Source organism: Pochonia chlamydosporia, chromosome 5 (assembly GCF_001653235.2).
Source record: "Pochonia chlamydosporia 170 chromosome 5, whole genome shotgun sequence".
In the NCBI taxonomy this organism is placed as follows: Eukaryota; Fungi; Ascomycota; class Sordariomycetes; order Hypocreales; family Clavicipitaceae; genus Pochonia; species Pochonia chlamydosporia.
This window is the reverse complement of record NC_035794.1, coordinates 2,119,780-2,139,861: the sequence shown is the minus strand read 5'-3', so window position 1 is coordinate 2,139,861 and position 20,082 is coordinate 2,119,780. Positions and strand designations below refer to the sequence as shown.

Here is a 20,082-nt window from a genome sequence, read left to right as displayed (position 1 = left end):
TGAAAACCTCACTTCCAGTTTCGGTTTTTGAACCTTGCGGCAAATCTAGGAGTGGACAACGTTGAGGGCCGAAATTCGCACCTCAGAGCTGGCGGCGGACTCGCCCTGGTTATAGTTACCAGCCTTGAAGTAGCACGCAGGCGAGTCCCAGCTAAAGGTGCTCAACGAGGTTGACTTTCCGTTGATGGAAATGCTCAACTTGTTGTTGGAGTAGTTCAGGACGTAGGTGAACTTGGTGCCGATGGGTACATTGCCCAGCTTCGTGACGACCTGGTTGCTGTCGGCATCGGGCTTGACACCAACAACGATATCACCAGAGGGACTGTAGTACATTTCTGCCAAGGGCTTGCTGGCTTCGCTGGCGAAGACTTGTCCAATGGCAGTTCCGTGTGTTCCATCGTCTGACTTGACCACCTTCATAGTCACGGTCAAGGTGTTGGTGCCCTTGGGGGACCAGGCGGCGTTGGCACCGCTGCTCTTGACGACCTCTCGAAGTTCCGTTCGGCAGTGCGAGCTGCCGGAAGTGGTTGCGCATCCGGTCAAATCTGGGTTTCCTGGGGCTGTCAGGACCATCTCGCCGGTAGACTTGTCGGTAAAGAAGGTGGCTCCTGTATAGCCGTTGCAGCCTTGAAGCTGCTTGCTCTTGATGATATCTGGGCCGCCGACGGGAAGCTGAAGGTTGAAGTAGCCCAAGTCAAAGTTGCCACCAGGAGCGCAGTTCGGATTCAGAGGACCAGTGTTGCCACCGCCAGGGGTCGATGTGGCGGTTGCGGTTGATGATGTCTTGGTTGATGTTGTCTTTGTGGGCGTGGAACCGCCGCCGCCAATCTTTGCAACAAGGCGGTCACCCTGGGCGTGTAGAGATGATTCAAACTCGGAGAAGCTCTTGGCATTCCATTTGGCTCCGTTTGCTCCTGGAACAGCGCCCTGGCCAGTGAAAGCAATGTAAAGCACATCGTTCTCGTCGTGAGCCTCGTTGCCATTAACGGCATTGCCGTAGCAAGCATGGCCGAGTGATTGAGAAACCTCACCGATAAGAGGTGGGCCATCATCGCCATTGGTATCGCCCCAGACACCGTAAAACTAGTAAAAATTCAGCTGTATTGTTTTTGAAGTCCAGAGTCAAGTCAGAAACTTACCATCTTGTCACCGCACACAACAGCCACAATAGAAAGCGGTTCAACACCAACGGACTGAGGGTCAAACTCGACATAACCCTTCTTCTTGCCCTCGTTGCCCAGAACCACAAACGAGTGAATGTAGGCATTCAGATCATCAACGCCCTTGTTGTAGCTTGCAACAGTATCGCCAAAGGTTGTCTGACCCTGGGTATCAGTGGAGCTGTCGCAACTGCCGTCCCCTTCTCCAAGGGCACCGTCGCAGTCAATATCCATGTTGACAAGGTTTCCCTTTGTTCCCTGGAGATAGATAATTCCATCAGAGGTAAGTCGGTCACCACAGTAGCAGAAATCTATTTACAACGCGATGGTTAGTGTTGAAAAGTACCCGAGAAAACAGTGGTATCACTTACCTTTGGAGTCTTTTTCCTGACTGTAGAAGCCTCCCTTGAGAATGTTGGAGCAAGAGCCTTTTGATCTGATAGAGTTATACAGAGACCTGATATTGGCAGGAACATCTCCAGCGAGAACTGGAGCTGCGAGCAAGCTCGACACAACCAGCGGTTTGATAATGCCGTGCATTTTGGAATAGCAATCAACTTGTTGCAATTTGTGATACTTGAGAGAGGGAGGTGGTTTGATGAGATGCTATCGTAAGATCTATCGAGAAATCAACCGCAATTTATATAAGATGCTCGGTAGAGGTCTGTTTGGTGTTGTTCGGCCAAGGCCGGCATAACTTGGACACAGAGCCTCCGCCAAAATAATTGCCGAATTATGCACAACGCATGAATATTGACGCCACCTCATTGACACAAGCGACAAATGTTGGCTTTGTTTTCTTCGCAAGCAACAGTTCATCTGGACTATGCAAAAACATATCCTGTGAATATCGCAAAATCGGCCGCCATTGGTGGAAAGTCAACGTTTACAATACTAATCCGGTGAAGTATCCCGTCTATTGCCGGACTGGTCAGTTGAATTGGGAAACTCGAAAGTCAAAGCAGATAGTAGGGCTGTGGATGAAGCAAGTTAGCGTCAGATTGGAGCAAACTTGGCTTTTTGCCCTTCTCCAACGATCTGCCGGTGGCAACCCCGCATGGGGACAGCATAGGCTAAGTTCAACAAGCCTTGGACAGGGGTTGATGCATCTTGTCACTGCTAGTTTCGGCGTCTAATCTAAATTGAAGGTCTGAAAGGGAGAAGGGGGCTCCTTGTAGTTGGTGGATATTAAAATGCCTGCATCCCGCTGAAACACAGGTCTGTATTAGTGCAGGAAACCTGGGGAAATTCTAAGCGAACCCCAGTCAAAGTCAGTCAAAAGATGCGCGTAGGTCGGGGCCGGCACAACAAGATGCGTCATGAAGATACGGGTTGTAACGATGAGATGGGTTGATACACATGATTGTATCAAACTGTTCTTGCTCTATGATTCTGTAGCGTGTGTGCGAGTTTTGTTTGTCGAGCTGTGGCGAACGGAACTTGAGGGAGGTAACCAAATATCAAAGGCTGAGAGACAGGTGGCGACAGGCAACAACGTTACAATCATGTCGTCTGGGACCTAGCCAAAATGTTCAAGGACTCATTATCTCCGATTGGCTAGTTATGAATTGCCAGCTCTGAGCTAGTTGACCTGACAGATGCTCTCTCTACTTTTGCCGGAACCAAGTTGCTAAAGCGCAGGCGGCAGCTTCGGATAGCATCATTCCCGTTCGGCAAACTAGACCTCATTCTCAAATACACTCACCAAAGTGCCTATACGTGGCAATATCTCTACCGAGAACTCGTCTCCGTGCCTAATTGTCACCTTTGGCTGCCGTCCAACGCCGACTCCTGCAGGCGTACCGGTGATTATGACCGTTCCAGCCGGAAGAGTTGTACCTTGCGACAAAAAGCTAACAAGCTCAGCTATGCCGAAGATGAGGTCACTACCGGCGTAAAGCGTGTTAGAACCATGTTTCTGGCGGAACTATCAAATGGCACTTACTCTGTTCCACAGTCTTGCAGCAATTCCTTGTTTTTGAAACCACGAATCCGAAGGGTTGATGGGTCCTCAATAACTGACGTAGAAACCAGTACTGGACCTACATTGTCTTAACTCAATCAAGCGTTCAATGTTGTAAAGTTGAGGATATCCACTTACCAAGTGGACATGAACCGTCAAATCCTTTCGAGAAGGACCATTGGGATTGTGCAAATTGGCTCGTTCTGCTGGACACATCATTACAGGCTGTGTAGCCGAGTACGTAGTCCATCGCTTCCTCTTTGGACACGTTCTTAGCTCTCTTGCCTAGTACGATGGCAAGCTCAGCTTCGTAATCGCCACAATCATCCTTCTGCGTGAGTTTTGGCAAGGGAGTGGGCGAGGGCCAAGGATCCCCAAGAGCAGTACACGGTTTTCTGATGTTGATTAATAATTATGTACATTACGGGACTGGATATTCGGGAGATAGCATACAGAAATACGCTGGGCACTTCTGGTATTTGAAGTCCAACCTCCTTTGCATGCTGCTTGTACTAATTCGCTGCACTTAGCTACCATGTTCTCTGCTGGGAAACCATACACTTACATTCAGTCCAATACAGCGAATAGTGCCAACCTCATGGGCTGCAACTGGAGATAGCAACCTTTTTATGGTAGCTACATGACCAGTTGCATGGCCAGGATCGAGAACAGACGAGCCAGAGAAGACGTCCACCTCAACGGCTCCTCCATTTCGAAGAGCAAGGCCAACATCAACATCTTCATCTATAGGCTGACCAAGGAGAATCTTCTTGGGGTCTGAAACGGGTACAAATCGAACAAGCCCTAAAATCAACATTAGTGTTTTGCCATGCGTTAACAATGGGGGAAACTATGTGAGTCTTACTTCTGAAGCTTGAAGAAGACATTTTCAGGAAGCAAACTAATGTTCATAAAGAAGCCGACCCTTGATTACTTGTTACACGCAAGTGCCAGATTTGTACCCAATTATCTATTGAATAAATATCCGAGATCGGCATATGAGAAGATTCAATTCCTTGGCATGAAGAAACGAAGAAACCGAGGGCAGCAGTCGATTACTTACATCCCGCCAATAGGATGCCGGTGTGCCGTTCCGAGACAACTGACTTGCCGCTCCGCATCTTGGCCCACTCACTGCCAGAACCGACGCTCAGTGGGGGTTCGGAGGTTCACTACCCCAGAGTTTGTTCCGATAACGTCGAAACCTTCGAGTTCCGCTGCTACTTGGATGCCATAAAATGACAAAGTGATTTCTATTCTTCGTATTTGTTATCTCTGCGCATTTTTGCCATAAGTCACGCAGTCACGGAAAACCTTTGAAATCTGTCTCGTTCAACAATGTCTGCAGACCCAGGTCCATTCCGGAACTTCCTTCCGGACCTCAGTATCGACCGGTTTATTTCCATGAAACAACAAAGTTGCCGTGAATATGCACAGTCATTTAAGGAAAACAAAAATCCTCCATGGTTGCATGCATTGTATAAACACTGGCTGAAGCTAGCTGCCGAGCCCTTTAAGGGCATTACAAATGATGGTATGCACCGAGTCTTGCGTTGAAGCTCACATATTTCGGATATCTGGTAGTGTGCCAGTCCTAACCCTCATATCACTGCGCAGGAAACATAAGACCTGGGCTATTCACCTTGCAAGATGAGGGAGTTCCCATCGATCGCATCGTCCAGGCTGCAAAGGCTGTTCTCGAACTATGCAATGAGAGCCACCGGCATCAATTACTCTACCATATTGACTCTCCGGAGTGGCGAACATGGTCCAATCCAGAATTTTTGCTGAGTGACAAGGGTATTCGACTGGATGATGCAGACGTTAGCCCCCAACTGCGTGAAGCAGTTATGAATGTCTTGAAGGAAACTCTGTCGCCTGAAGGTTTCGAAAAGGCAACCTCGGCGATGCGGATCAATGGCTTTCTTGGGAAGCTAGTCAACTCACCGGCGGTCATGAACGAATACTCGTACAACTTTGTCATGTTTGGAGCCGAGCCATCGACCACGCAGCCATGGGGGATCTCTTTCTACGGTCATCATCTTTGTCTGAGCATATTCTTCTATCGGCGGCAAATGATTCTGTCTCCGTGGTTCACCGGCGCTGAACCTAATCTTATTGATTCCGGTCCTTACAAGGGAACCAGGATTTTACACCGAGAAGAAAAGCTTGGTCTTGAACTGATGCAGAGCATGACACCCGATATGCAATCACGCGCACAAATATACAAACTAATGAAAGATCCTGCGATGCCTCATGGCCGGTGGAACCATGACGATCAAAGGCATCTATGTGGCGCATATCGCGATAACCGCATCGTGCCGTATGAAGGCATTCGCGTCTCACTTTTACCCTCAGAACAACGGGCAATAGTAGATCAAATCGTCCTCGAATACTTGGCATACCTTCCCGAGAAGGCTCGAGCTTATCGTCTTGCGCAGATTAAGGCTTGGTACGAGAAAACCTATTTTTGTTGGATAGGCGGATTTGCAGACGAGGATGCGTTTTACTACCGGATACAAAGCCCAGTTGTCATTCTTGAGTTTGACCATCATTCCGGCGTGTTTCTGGCAAATAGTGAGCCTGCCAAGTTTCACGTTCATACCTTGTTGAGGACGCCGAATGGCGGCGATTATGGTATGGCGCTTCGACCACTTCTTCCTGGGGTAGAATAGGACTTTGTGTGGGAGGGATCAGGCCATGGCTTGCAGGATTCTGAAGTATGAGCCCAAGCGCTTGGTTGCCCAATTATCGTTTTACGGCTGAGGGTCGGATGAAGCCGAAGTTGCGGATGCGAAATACGTTGCGAGCCTGCGTCCGTGTGGCAAGACACCTTGTCCTTGTCACCTGCATTGCCGATGTGACAGCCCTGCAGGCTGCATATAGCAACCAGATTGTGACACAAGATGACACGAGAGTATTGATTTGCATTTATCGACGGAGTAGACACAAATAAGTAGCTAGCCGAGACAATGCAACATCGATGTAGACAATTATATTTGTCGTGGCCCCCGGTCAAGGCGATGGGTGGTTGCAACGCCTTTGTTGATGATGGAAATGATGACGGGAAATGGAATGGCGTCTTACGTGTGCGTCGGACTGCATTTGAGCTGAATGAGCAGAATAACAGACTGCATTCGGCGCGCGAAGAATTTCCCTGCTTGCAATAGGATGCTGCGTAACCTGATATACGTATGATGAATGCCGGAATGTCGGAATGGTAGTCTGTGGGTTGTTGCTGTACCAGTCACGGATGCGTTGCCCCTGAATTCGGACAATAGCATGCTGAATCGCTCATTCGGCCATGTTACAAGCTGCAGCATCTCGTTTATCAATGGGAGGACCGATGCGTGATTGAGTGCATCAAAGCGATGTTGTACACGGTCGGCGTGAAGCTGTGCAAGGGAGGCGTTTTGCTTCATCCCAGTCGAAGTCACACTGCAAGTCCAGTGCCAGCCTCGGTGTGGTCAACTCAAGTGCTGGTGGCGGCTGGGCTGGGCAGCGGCAACAGGGCATCAATCAGCACATCGATTTGATGGCTGCCATTCGGCCCCGTCCCTGGCGCTACTCGGCCGAGTGTTGGCTCTGCACCATGCGTGATCTGGTTCGGCCAATTCCTAAATGGTCAGAGTTGTTTCCATTTTCAGCCGTTGTTCGTTTGGATCGCAACGGCATGCATGATTCAGATGTGAAAAGCCGAAAGGTGCATGTGGATATTGGATCGAACCAGACCAGACGTCCAGAAATTGACCACCAGAAGCTTGACCGGTGCTGACGACATGAATCGGCCCTTTCACAGTGCACAAAATGAAATGGCACCTTTGACCTGGTTCCTTCCTTTTCACAACTCCAAGACCAATAGAATTCTTCACTAGCGCCACCCGTACCTGTAATTACCCGATCACGTGGAAAGTTGCATCCGTGCGTCCAGCCACGGCGCCCGCAAGCCCGAGTCTAAAGGACAGTAGGGCCCCGCTTTCATTATTGTCTGGTATTGTAGAGGTCTGACATGCAACATCTGCAGCCAGAGTTGGAATTGATGATGCAGTTCGTTGTGGTCTCTGGGCTGTGTGCGTGCATATTAGCTGTCTGCTGTGTTGTGCGAATAGTCAATACTCTGCTAGCATGTGCGTCGACTTCAATGTACCAGATGTTCAAGAGCCTCCATGTGAATCTCTGCTGTTGGGTTGGATGGTGTTGCTGCGACTCGCGCCTGCCCACCAGACTTGTTTTGCACCTGCTCTTTTAGTCTAATCCTTTGGTGCGGATATCTCCATGAGCTGCATGTACCGTCCGACCCTCTCGCCACTGGCCGGGATACCTCGGGCCGTCTGGTCTTCATACTGTACTTGACTTGCACACAACTTGAATCAATGTCCTGTCTGCAATTTGTTCGGATTGACTCCTCCCTCCAGTCTCCTGTGCTGGTGTCATGTCATGTCTGGCCTGATTCAGTCCAGCATCTGAAGCGGCCAAGCACCTAACTTGGGTAATTGTCCATTCCTTCTGTTCTTCTCTTGTACCAGACAGGGGTATGGAGGCTTTTGGGATCCGACCAGGACATTCTTAAACTTTTCTTCCACCCCCTCCCTCGCTCAATGTTCCATTGCATGCTTTCTCTGTCACTTTGCCACGCGACAAAGAATTAAACTACCAGGTACCCGGACCAGATGAATGAAACTCTCCTCAGAGGCCATAGGTACGTTGATCGATCGGGAGTTGAAAATCGTCAAAACACCGACTTTTTTGTTTGCACAGCATCCCGTCGCATCGCCTCGCCTCGCACAACAGCTTGCGCCGACTTTTGACGTCACATTGTCGCATTGCAGCGCGCCCGTTGCATGTACCAGAAGTCTGGGCCTGCCTCAAGCTCCAAGGAGACAGCTTTACAAATGCAAGTGCTGAAGAGGCTTTTTTTGACCGGTTCTTGAACGAACGAACAACCCACCAGACCGGAGTTGGACTTGAATGCCAACACCCCATGCACTATTGTCCTCTTGGATAATACACTTGGACTCTCCCTGTTCCCGCCTTGAAAATTGCGCAAAACTCCACCTTGTACTTGACACCGTGACATCTTGGGAACCATGGGAAGTTAATCAGCCATATCGTAGGCCTGGATAACGCCGTTTCAATGGCACATCAATCAGTCATGACATCGGGTGGCTCAATCGTCGATTGGGCTCATGACCTCCCACCCAGCCGTCTCTGGGTTGTCGTTATATTGGCCTGTATCGCTCTCTATCTGCGGACACCCAAAGGCCCCAACCACAAAAATGACTTTGCTCTTGCGAATCCCCCAAGGTGGTACGAGTTCACCATCATCAAACAGGTCCAGTTTTTATTCCACGGCATCACTGAGTTGGACAGGGCTCGAGAGACCGCTGCCGGAAAGCCCTTCCGACTACTCACAAACTCGCGAGAGATCATTGTCCTCCCACCCTCGTATGCAGAAGTACTCAACACTGAACACAGGCTAAGTTTCGCCAAGTATTTCGCTGATGTGAGTTATGCTGTGTATATACACCGAACTCTGACTAACTGATTGCAGGAATTTGACGGAGATGGGAAAACCCCAGGCTTGGAGCCGTATACACTTATTGCGGATCCTTGCAGGAGAGTACCAAAATTGGTCACCAAGCGGTTGACAAGATCTTTGAGTGAGGAACCTCTCAGAAAAGCTTACGCACACAGGCATCGCAACTTACAAAGTTATTGTAGATACAATTCCAGTCAAAATGTCGTCCGAAGCTAGTTTTGCCATCGAGTACAATTTCGGTGGCCGGGTTGGTATGTCACCTGAACGCAGCACATATGGACCGAAATCACCACTGACACTACACGCAGACTGGCAAGAAGTGACGATACATCAACGTCTTCTCGATGTTGTTGCGCGCATGATTTCTCGTCTGTTTTGGGATGGCGACGAAGTATGTCGGAATGAAACTTGGCTTAAAATCATGAAAGACTGGTCTGTCAACAGTGTCATCGCTGCTTTCATGATCAACATGGCTCCCGGCTTTGCCCGCCCGCTTATCCGGCGATTCTCCCCAATCGTTCGACGGGCTCGCGACGATTACCACGCTGCGCGTCAATTCATCGAGCCGCTGATAAAAACCCGTCGCGAGACTCGCGAAAGAGCCCGAAATTCTGGGGCCACGGTCCCGTCGTTCAACGACATTGTTGACTGGATTGATTCTGAGAATGAGGAACTGGCATGTGATCCAGTCGCGCTACAGATGGTCCTGAATGTTGCTGCTGTTCATACAACAGCGGCCCTTGTTACCAATACCCTCACGTTTCTAGCCAGCGATCCGTCTACTTTGGAACCTCTTCGTCACGAAATGATCACAGAACTACGAAGTGACGGCTGCCAAGCGTCAGCCTTGAACAACCTTAAGCTCTTAGACAGTGCTATTAAGGAATCATTGCGGTTGAAACCTCCGGGTGTTTGTACGTTCCTTGACATGATGCTGCTATTACTGTTTTCTCAAAACTAACACGAATCCAGTTGGCATGCATCGGGCCGCCTTGCAGGATATGAATCTGCCTAATGGACAAAAAATACGAAAAGGCGACCGTGTGTTTGTGGATATTCCCCATATGCAGGATGCCGCCTTCTATGAGTCTCCAGACACCTACGACATGTACCGTTTCTATCGTATGCGAAACGATCCGGAGCAGGCCATCAAAGCGCCTCTCGTCAATACAAGCCCAGAGCACTTGGCTTTTGGGCATGGAGCTCAAGCCTGTCCCGGGCGATTTTTTGCTGCCGTTCTTAGCAAAGTTGTGCTATCTCATCTTATTCTCAAGTACGACTGGAAGCTTGCTCCAGATAATGATTCGACATCGCTGGCCATTGGTTTAACGAAACGCATTAACCCAAAGTTGAAACTCTTGTCTAGACGACGGAGAGAGGAATTTCAGTTGAATTGAGGGTTTTCATTGCGTTGTATCTCACATATACCACACTTTTACGATTCGCATTTCCCCATAATGACACTTGGGGTCTACTGATAGATTGAGAGAGTTGGTCGGTATAAAGGAGAATCACTGTACATTTTTTCAAGTTTGGTGCAGATATTTTGGTACACTGCGTACAGCATCAGTTCTTAAAGTGGCATTTGTTGAATAAAGTACTCATTCAGACCGGCTCATGATCCCTTACTTCAAACGTACTCAATATGATAATTACCTTTCTGCTGTGTAGCCAAGTCAGCTATTTATAATCACAAACGGTCCACAAGATGTGGGATGCATGGACCGCTAAGTGCGTTGTGTCGCGCTGGCTCTTCGGGCTGAAGGACTAGTCTATATCATAGTTGCACTATGTCTTAGTCGGTATCATCATTGCAACCAAACTGTGGACAGACAGCATCACGGATGAGACCTTCTGGACTGGTGCAGGGGCCAACGACCAACCGTATTTTAAAGGATGTAGCACAAGGTTCTCCGCATTTTACAAGCTGAAGCTAAGTCGATAGAGATTTGGCATGCGAGTCGACTTGCAGTTAGGTTGATTAACTACCTTCCCGTTGTGGGCCAGCGCGGCATGTCTCGTTGCTTTTGTTCTGGTATTGCCAGCAGAGGTGAGACATGCCTAATAAGCTTCTTACGTGGATGAACATTAACCCACAGCGTGACACCCTCATGGTTGTGATGACGGCTCAGTAGTCGATGCGTGTGTAACGTTTGACACCACCTGCTAGAGGCCAGGCCCCTAGGTATAGATCATGTTACTCTCTACGTCTGTGTCAAGACTTCGTCACTTTGCTACTGTGTACTTGAAAATGATCGGATTAGAGCGATTAGGTAACCTTATTGATACCTGAAGGATGTCACCAAACACCCAAGCAAGTGCCACAGTATTCAACACCAAACATTGTCTACATCAGGCACGATATATGGGGCTTGGATTTCTTGTCACAATAATTTTACTTGAACCATTACCTGGTGCGGCTCTGGGGATATCAGAAAGTCATGTGCTGCGTTGACTTTGAAGTCTTTGAGTGTCTACCGCACGCATTTTAGGACACAATGACCAAGAAGGCAGTTAGGCGATTGCAATTCTAGACGAGATGGTACTATACGAATTTAGTCTATCCTAGCAGTTTGGGGATTTGCTCTTTCAAATGTTCCACTATGGCATTTGGTCCACCGGCCACCTGTAAACCGTATGGTATGGCATAAGTTATGATGTTTGGCTTCACTCTTTTGCCGGCCTCGATAATGCCTGTGCTCTGTTCCGCAGTCCACATTGATGCACAGAACTGTGTTTTTGGTACATCAGCATGAACACTTTCTTGTGGTCCACCCAAAGGTAGAGTAACTTACAAGTAGATCCGGCTGGAGTTGTTCAACTTTTAACTCGACTTGACTGGGGTCTATTTTTCCAGTTGGTCTTTGTGCAGAGAAATCCAATTCCACATGCATTTTGCTTACCGTCACAGTTTCCTGCATGCTCAATTATGTAGCGGTCCTTGAGTGCATCAGAAACCTGTCCAATAACGAGTTTGGCACGCTCTGGGGCATTATTGACGGTGACAAGTCGGAACGGCCCCCGGGGTTGTCCTGTCGCCATGTCGCGCAATGTAGGTGACGCTTGTCGTCGAAGGCGGTAGTAACACGGGCGGGAAGAAGACAATCGGTGCCTGGGACAACTTTATGGCATCTGCACCATATAAATTTGATGTTGGGCTCGTCCCGGAATATTTATCCAGGTTGAGGTTGGGGAACCCCCGATCCGACGACGGCTATTGTGTTCGGCGAACCTCGATCTGATTGGTTCGGAACGGTGGCTTCGATATTCGGTATTGCAGGCGGCAAACACTGATGACGAGTGGAAGCTGGAGTACAAAGAGAGCGCAAAATTCATTATTGTTTTTAATTGGAGATTTGTTTCTTCATTTCAAGGTGCTTTGTATGTATTATTTCTGATTACCACGCGAGTGTGGTGAAGAGTGCATTACCGGGGAACTACAACGCATCCTGCCTTATTACCACTCTGCGCACCAAATCGTTGGTAGTGTGTACTGCCACCGCAACCATGAGTCCAACAAAAATGATTGATGTAGAGGACGATGTGAGGAACCTGCATGTTGCCATTATAGGTGCAGGTATGGGCAGTATTCTCTGCCATGGAAGACATCTGGCTAACTTGGCATCAGGAATGGGAGGTTTAGCCAGCGCATTAGGCCTTGCCAAGAAAGGATTTAGTAACATCAACATTTACGAGAATGCCTCCAACCTGGGTTTCGTCGGGGCTGGTATTCAACTGGCTCCAAACCTCGTTCGAATTCTCAGCCGTCTCGATTGTTGGGAATCTATACAAATGGAGGCAACAGAGGTTCTCGAAACAAGCATACGGGGTATGTCATGCATGACAGCCGAATGAAACCCAAAAATACTGAAAATATTCCAGACGGAGCATCTAATGAGGAACTTACCCACGTTCACATGCCTAGCATACGCAAAATGTACGGCTACCCTCATTGCACTGGTCATCGAGCCTCTCTCGCCGACGGTCTCTACCAGGCGTGCCGCAAATACTCGTCCATCACTTTCCATTTCGGCATGACTCTTGTCAATGTTGCTTCATTCGAAAACCCAAAGTTTACAGTCAGAGACAGGTCGGGCACAGAACACACAGTGTATGCGGACATTCTCCTGGCGGCGGACGGAGTCAAGTCAGTAACACGAAGTGCCCTCCTTGCCCAGATAGGATGTGAGTCCGACGTTCAAGACACAGGCCAGGCAGCGTATCGCGTGTTGCTGCCCCGGGAGAAAATGCAACAAGATCCAGAAATGCTGGCACTCCTTGACAGCAACCAAGTGACTAGATGGATTGGTGAGAAGCGTCACTGGATTGCATATCCCATCCAATCGCGCAGCATATACAACATGTCTTCTATCCAGCCAGACAAAAATTTCGCGTCTGCCCCGTCGGTGACATACACTACCAAGGGTTCAAAATCGGCCATGTTGGACGTATTCTCCGACTTTTGCCCCCTTGTCCAGCGGATGCTGAACCTCGTACCGGATGGGGAAGTGTGTGAGTGGAAGTTGCGTGTGCATAGCCCGTTACCAACGTGGGTTCTCGGGTCCGTTGCTTTGGTAGGAGATGCTTGTCATCCTACACTGCCGCATTTGAATCAGGGCGCCGGTCAGGCCATCGAGGATGCTGCCGTCTTGGCCGAGGTGTTGTCCAAGTCACCGAATGGTTCTCGGGATGCTGTTAACGGGTGCTTGCGTATTTACGAGACTTTGCGTAAAGAGCGAGCTACAACTCTTGTTGAATGGGCTGCTGAATCGGGTCGTGTTTTGCATCTTGGTGAAGGGGAGGCCAAGGAGGAGCGGGATAAGAGATTTGCTGAGGCGAAGAAGGGTGGGAAGAGTGTGCCTGATAAATGGGCTTCACCGGACGTTCAGGCTTACGTCTATGGCCATGATTGCATGAGAGAAGCTGAGGAGAAGTTTGATGAGCTGTATGATAGCCTGAGCTAGATAACCTTTGGTTGCGGACTATTGTATTACCAAGGTGGACACTGAGTGCAGTATATTGCCTGGCTAGATTGTCACCGTTGTTGATTCTAGGGCCTCAGAGCGCCGGTAATATTAATGCATGAATTGTGAGTTTATTGCTGACACATTGCCTTGTTACTCTGCAAGAGCCACTGCGGTCATCTATGCCCTATTCTGTGTCTAGCCCAAGCTTTTCATACTGCGTGACGAATTCGTCAAATAGTTTGTTAAGACCCAAAAGATCCAATGGATCCTTGCCTTCTACATCGTTCATGTAGCATAGCATGTTGTGGATATCGAAGGTAATGGCCACCATGTATCCATACTCTGACTCAAGAAATACCTTCTCCTCGCTATCATTATCGCCAGTCAAACTATTCCACTGTCGTGCGTATTCACCACAGAAATGTCTCTTCTCTTGCTCAGTGTATTTCCTACAGTTGGCAATCTTGTTCTCCTCGTCAAACCATTTGAACAACTTTTGCATAAAGTGGCCTCCGATATCAAAAGCTCGATAGTTGCGCATCACGAACTCGAAATCAATGAGAACGACTCTGCTCTCATCCTCCTTGAAACTGTTCTTGACCAAGACATTCATGAATTGGACATCGTGGATGCACCAACCAGCTTTTGAACCAAGAGATTGCATCTTGTTGACAATTATGCCTAACCGGGACGCAAAGTCGTAGTCTATGAGTTTGTCGATGTTGATGCCGCCTTCCATGCCGAGTGCTTTAAGGTTATTCGAACCGTGGTACTTCTTTAGTCCGTTGGAGATGGCGTCGTAGTATAAGTCAACTGGCTTCTTTTCCAATGGCGCCTCCATCGCATGAAAAGTTGCCAATGCCGTAGCAACATCTGCCCGAATGGCTTCATCTTCGACATCTTGAGGCTCCATATTCCGTGCATCTAGAAATTCGTCGATTCTGCCTAGAGTGCCATCCAGAGTCTCGAAGAAACCAAACACCTTTGCTCCAAGTCCAGACTGGCCATACTCATGACACAAGAGTGCCTCAGCTTCTTTATTTGGTACCATATGTTTGAAGATATCAATGTCTGCCAGTGTAGTCTTATGAAACTTGATGAAAACCTTCAGGGGCTCCGAGGCTGCACCAGAAGTTGGCGGCGGGCGCTCTACCGAGCAATGGGCATTGGCAAACGATGCATTGTACGACATGATGAGCGTTTCCGGGTTCACAAGCGGCCATTCCCTCGTAAGAAAGGTTCCGATAATATCTCTAACCATGGGCTCAGTGGGCACTCCATCTTGAGGCAGAGTAACGGGAACCCGGGTTAAGGCTGACATGTTGAGGAACTATCGGAATCTGATGTTGATGTAGTGGCAGGTGTGATAGTGCGGTTGTCGCAGACCAACTGGGTGTCAATAGGCTTGTCGTCAACTGGTGTAACAAGATAATTAATATGCCACCGTTTCTTGTTCGCCACTCATTAAACGGGCTTTTTGAATCCTGCAATAAGCGACGCTTGGAGAAATGAGTCAGCCCGCCGAAACCCTGTAACCAAACTAGCAATATCAACCTCCACCATTATGACGGACTCTACAGGTCTAAACAAAGTCTGTACAGCTCTAAAACTCGTGAGCATAACAAATCAACCTGACTTGGCAGCAATTACTTATCACAAGACTGGGAAGCAATATGACGTATACCCATAATCTGGGCATCACGTAGATAGGGTCATTGACAACCAAAGAGGCGTTAGACGAGTTACGATGAATGTAGGCGAAATCGATTTTCTGCCCCACCTCGTAGTTTCTTGGCGGGAGTTTCTCCAACTTGGTGGGATGCGAAGGGTTTCCTCCTGCCACTACCATTATGTTGCACTCTACTAGAAACCCGTTGCAAGGACTGACGATATGTCCCAGCCGGTTGATGAGGACGAAAGGCTTTTATATAGCCAACTTCCACTGAACCATTCTCGTGAGGAAATCAGAATTCTTACGATTCATGAGGGACAAAATGACAGCCCGTTGGAATGTTCTCTCCGCACTCTGTCGCTTTCCAGCAATACTACTCGCTTTAACGCCCTTTCTTACACATGGGGTGATCTGAGTAGAACAACTTCCATTACCGTAAATGGACACTCTATTATAGTCACGACCAGCCTCGGTGAGGCACTTCGCAACCTAAGGGACCAAAACCCCCATTCACACTGCCTCGGGTCCCCGATTCAACCGATCTGGATTGATGCACTCTGCATTAACCAGGGTGATCTAGTCGAGAGGACCAATCAAGTTCAGATGATGCATATGATCTACTCTGCTGCAGACAATGTTGTCATCTGGCTTGGACCAGGAAACCCTCACACTGACTTTGCCCTCGACTTGATGAACTCGGCCGAATTTCGAAAACGACTATGGGAATTACCTTTCCTGGGTCGACAACCTTTTGAGAATGAAATATTACTGGATGTTATCTTCAAACATGACTTATGTAGACGGGACTGGTGGCAACGGCTCTGGGTACGACAAGAATTTATTCTCGCAACCAACGAGCCCATTATCTGTTGTGGGAGCCGCGCAATTGCATGGAGTGACATTGTAGGTTGTTTTGCCTCTCTGCCGAGACTTTGGAACTACCCAGATTGTGCAAAAATATGGGAAGACTGCCGAAACCGACTTTCAAGTGTACTCAGTCGCAGGCATGACACTGTTGGGATCCATCCCATGTCACTGGACCGAATCCGAAACTCGTTTCACGAAAGCAAAGCACTTCCGCTGCATGATGCCTTTCGTTACGTACTTCGCAACTCGGCGGCGACGAACCCTCGCGACCTGATTTACGGGTTGCTCGGTTTGCTGGAGAAGCATGACCGGGATCGATTGACAGTTGACTATACGCTGGAACCCATGACTGTATATCGGCAGGCGGCCTACCTGCTCTGGGCCGAGCACTCAGAGCAGCTGCTGTCTACTCTCTTACCTACACTCAGTTTCAGAGGGAGCAGCTCAGTGCATCCGTCTTGGGTGCCGGATTTTGCAGCATCCAAGATCCGGGGTTGGCAGGATCACAAGACTATGCAAGCTGACAAGCCATGGGGACGACAGAGTAATTCTCTGTTTGACAACAACAAGAGCATATTGAGATTGAATGGAGTGTTGTTCGACACAGTGGAGTCTACCACTCAGGCCCCAGATACATTTGACGACATCCAAGAAATACTTCCATTTCTCAGACATGCCGAGTCTCTGTTGTCCGAAGCAGTGAATCGACCTATATTGTCAGAACACCCCCTATGGCCAATGCGAGATCTGAAAAACCAGGAGAGCGTTTTGAAAACGCTAACGAAGAGTGCTGTATCTTCCGAAGACTTGTTCCCCGGGTTCAGCGATCAATCCATATGGGATTTATTACTGAGCACCAGGGTACAGAACCAAGTGGATGACGATTCTGCTCAAACGGAGACTAATATAAGATCTAAGCTGTTTGCTCGCCTCTCAACTATGCTCAGGGGAAAAGTCACGGGCCGCAAAGCGCTGACGACTGCTTCCGGGTTTGTGGGTGTTGGAGTGTCACAAATCAAGGCTGGAGATATCATTACACTTATTTTTGGGGCAACGGCGCCTTTGGTTTTGCGCTGTTCTGGAGATGAATTTAATATAGTCGGAAGTGCTTATATATCAGGCTTGATGGATCCGGAAATTCTCGACTCGTATACTGAGCGGCTCAAATCACGAGAGACATTTTTCAACATTGGTTGAGAGCAACGTGGTTTGCAGAACGAGGCTGTGGCCGTAAATGAAGACAAACGTTTACAGCCAGCGTATCAAGTTGTACATTTTAAAATAAAAGGACTAATATTCCGTGCCGTGGATCCTCATGTATCCCCTGCGCCACCAATAATGCTGCCAAAGTCGTAATCAAACCCCATCGTGTCCTGAGTAACCAGAAATCCCAGTAAACTGTCTGGTTCAAACTCTCCAAGGCAAGGAAATGTGTAATCTGACGATGTGCTGACTGCGTCGGGCTGCATTCCGACCCATGACGAACCTTGAGGCGTCGCGGAAAAGGCATCGCCAATTCCGTCTCTGAAGTCTTGTGGGCTCAAAGTGCTACATGGATTTTCTATGAAGATTTTGTCAGCGATCTGTAAGAAATGATAGAAGCAGTGGTCATCTGCAATATTCAGCGGCTTACCCCTGTCACGAAGTAGATCAAATAGACTGCGAAGGCGTGTATGGGCCTTGGAACTTAGTAGACTCGTTTTGCCCATGTATTTGAGGTTTCGTAACGCCCCCTGCAGAAGTTGCTCAATGTCCAGAGTTGTTGGCCCAAGACCATCTACTTGGCCAAACGACATGTGACTTGACAATATCCATAGCCCAAGTAAGTGTAGTGAGACAGTAAACGCTAACAAACTAGTTAGTCGGGAATTCCGAGGCATGTAATCACGGGCTTCGAATTGTATATACCAGAATAATTGCATATCCACCACAAGGCGGTCCGCTCCAAGAAGCCGGATTTGTCTTGCAGGATGTAAGATATGACATGGTGAGTATCCCGGGCGGCCTTTAGGTCCCCTCGCAGTACCGATAGAATTGTATCACCGGCTACACCCGAAAGGCAGTCCAACCCGGTGGTTGAAACGCACTCCAAGCTACGCATAACCACGGCGCCATGGATGAGGAGACATACTCGATGATAATGCAGTGAGATCATATAATCATACTTCTCAGCATCCGTCGAGGAGATTGTTGCCAAATCAATCGGATTACTGGCTCCGAGAATCCTGAAGTGGCTGTTGTTTCTCCACTTGTCTAATTTCAGGGAAGCATTCAAAACTTCTGATAAGAGCTGCTGCAGAGAGAGGTCTCTCACGGAACTTATGTTGGACAGGTATATATTATCCAGACCTAAGCCTGTGATTTGGTGTAAAGAGCTATGACGAGCGGAAACATTAGAAGGGTTAAAGGCTGTCGAAATGTGACTTAACGATACTTACACGAACTGAGAAAAGTAAATGGAAGAAAGACAGCTATAGTCTCTCGATTCAGGCCCCATGGGGTTTTCTGCAGACACCATGGATAAGATCTCGGGACGGATGTGACTGCTTGCCACTAGACATGGTCGGCCGAGGCAGGCGCTCAACACTCTGTTGGCTTGATTAGTTCACCATCTACGGTCGGAAACTCGTCACAAGTTGCTTGCCTGTCCTGGGTTGTAATAGCCAACCATAGCCTCGCGCGCAGCGTTTTCTCTGCGGCACCCAGATGCGCATAAGTAGCTGGCGCGTGCAGCCCAAGGTGATATGCTGTCCTAACTGCTAATGAGTGTGACGAAAGGCTTGCCATTGACCGACGTATATTTTGTTCAAAACTGCTTAAAAGAACGAGGGCTTGGACTAGTTCGGCTAAATTAGTAACAAACTCAGAGGTCTAAGCAGCTTCAAATGCAGCACTTACGAGTCTGCAGAGTCGAGAGGTGAATTCCTGCGCCGTAGAGGATACTGGTAGCTTGGCGGTAGTAGGGTTCTGGTGACGGTCCGTCGAGAGTATAGAGCGCATAAGCAATGATAATATTAAGCAAAGCACGCCATGATTGTGTCGATGCGTCTGAGGTAATTGAGGTCTCGTGCAGCACGTCCAGTTTGGTCGTCACGGACTGTTCGTCAACGAATGAGAGAACATCACCAACGGTGTCAAAGAATCGAGCCACCAGCTCCTCATTTAGAGGATATTGCTGGTTCGAACGAGGATGACAGCTCTGGAACTTCCGACCCGCTGGCCTGTTACCACTTTCCGCTATTCGGTCGTTATTCGTGTTTTGATAGCGGACACGCGACTCACGGTGACCAAGGTTTGTAATTGCCGAAGACAGACACCAAAAAAATCCATGATTCGTGCTGGACCCTACGATTGTCAGTCTTACTCGGAGGCACCACTCACTAAGCACATGAGTTGATCAACCTACCAAAGTACCCAACCTGGCCGCTTGACATCTGGTCAAATGCGTTGGTGGCTAGCACATCTGCCAGAGATTCCTTTAGTTGTGAATTCGATAATGCCTCTTCCCTTGGCTTTGCGGCGATTCTTGGCTCTAGACTGACAATCGGGGTTGAATCGTTTGAATCGTCTGGAGACTCCAAAGTTACGGGGACAGCGTCTCCCGCAGTGCCAGAGACGGACTGTTCTTGGAGTTCCGAGTTGTCATGTCCACGAATACTATTTGGAAATTCTCGATATCGAAGTTTCTGACGGGTCATCCATCTGTTCCTGGAAATCCCTTAGTTCCCGATGAGATTTGGATCAAATCGCTTTAAATACCTTTGCGCTAGGCGTTTATCTCTGGTATTCGATGTATAAATACATTCCATACCAGGCTTTGCACATCGCCCGCATTTTGGTCTTCCCCCATCGCACTGTTCACGAATGAAGTGAGTATGACGGGCAAGTTGGACAGCTTTGGGAACTGATAGTGT

General features: G+C 48.6%; 7 protein-coding genes across 7 annotated transcripts; 4 read left to right on the top strand and 3 right to left on the bottom strand.

Annotated features, from left to right (window-relative positions):
• Positions 1 to 45: 45 nt before the first annotated feature.
• On the bottom strand, positions 46 to 1,700 carry VFPPC_05951 (glycoside hydrolase family 75; the record flags this gene model as incomplete). Its single annotated transcript, XM_018285065.1, has 3 exons — positions 46 to 1,083; positions 1,140 to 1,471; positions 1,532 to 1,700. The coding sequence occupies 3 exons, from the start codon at positions 1,698 to 1,700 to the stop codon at positions 46 to 48; spliced, it is 1,539 nt and encodes a 512-aa protein (XP_018142029.1).
• A 1,322-nt stretch (positions 1,701 to 3,022) lies between these two features.
• VFPPC_05950 (fumarylacetoacetate hydrolase) lies at positions 3,023 to 4,010 on the bottom strand (the record flags this gene model as incomplete). Its single annotated transcript, XM_022428487.1, has 6 exons — positions 3,023 to 3,026; positions 3,106 to 3,202; positions 3,262 to 3,518; positions 3,577 to 3,635; positions 3,689 to 3,927; positions 3,989 to 4,010. The coding sequence occupies 6 exons, from the start codon at positions 4,008 to 4,010 to the stop codon at positions 3,023 to 3,025; spliced, it is 678 nt and encodes a 225-aa protein (XP_022284293.1).
• A 451-nt stretch (positions 4,011 to 4,461) lies between these two features.
• VFPPC_05949 (hypothetical protein) lies at positions 4,462 to 5,798 on the top strand (the record flags this gene model as incomplete). Its single annotated transcript, XM_018285063.1, has 2 exons — positions 4,462 to 4,657; positions 4,741 to 5,798. 2 exons carry the CDS (start codon positions 4,462 to 4,464, stop codon positions 5,796 to 5,798), a joined length of 1,254 nt encoding a protein of 417 aa, XP_018142027.1.
• Positions 5,799 to 8,275: 2,477 nt separating this feature from the next.
• VFPPC_05948 (cytochrome P450 monooxygenase) lies at positions 8,276 to 10,059 on the top strand (the record flags this gene model as incomplete). The annotated part of the gene is made up of 5 exons (XM_018285062.1): positions 8,276 to 8,626; positions 8,675 to 8,783; positions 8,845 to 8,913; positions 8,971 to 9,576; positions 9,635 to 10,059. The coding sequence occupies 5 exons, from the start codon at positions 8,276 to 8,278 to the stop codon at positions 10,057 to 10,059; spliced, it is 1,560 nt and encodes a 519-aa protein (XP_018142025.1).
• Positions 10,060 to 12,169: 2,110 nt separating this feature from the next.
• VFPPC_05946 (monooxygenase) lies at positions 12,170 to 13,626 on the top strand (the record flags this gene model as incomplete). Its single annotated transcript, XM_018285060.1, has 3 exons — positions 12,170 to 12,239; positions 12,291 to 12,491; positions 12,545 to 13,626. 3 exons carry the CDS (start codon positions 12,170 to 12,172, stop codon positions 13,624 to 13,626), a joined length of 1,353 nt encoding a protein of 450 aa, XP_018142023.1.
• Positions 13,627 to 13,813: 187 nt separating this feature from the next.
• VFPPC_05945 (choline/ethanolamine kinase) lies at positions 13,814 to 14,950 on the bottom strand (the record flags this gene model as incomplete). Its single annotated transcript, XM_018285059.1, has 1 exon — positions 13,814 to 14,950. One exon carries the CDS (start codon positions 14,948 to 14,950, stop codon positions 13,814 to 13,816), a length of 1,137 nt encoding a protein of 378 aa, XP_018142022.1.
• A 954-nt stretch (positions 14,951 to 15,904) lies between these two features.
• Positions 15,905 to 17,365, top strand: VFPPC_05944 (hypothetical protein; the record flags this gene model as incomplete). The annotated part of the gene is made up of 1 exon (XM_018285058.2): positions 15,905 to 17,365. The coding sequence occupies one exon, from the start codon at positions 15,905 to 15,907 to the stop codon at positions 17,363 to 17,365; it is 1,461 nt and encodes a 486-aa protein (XP_018142021.2).
• Positions 17,366 to 20,082: the final 2,717 nt, after the last annotated feature.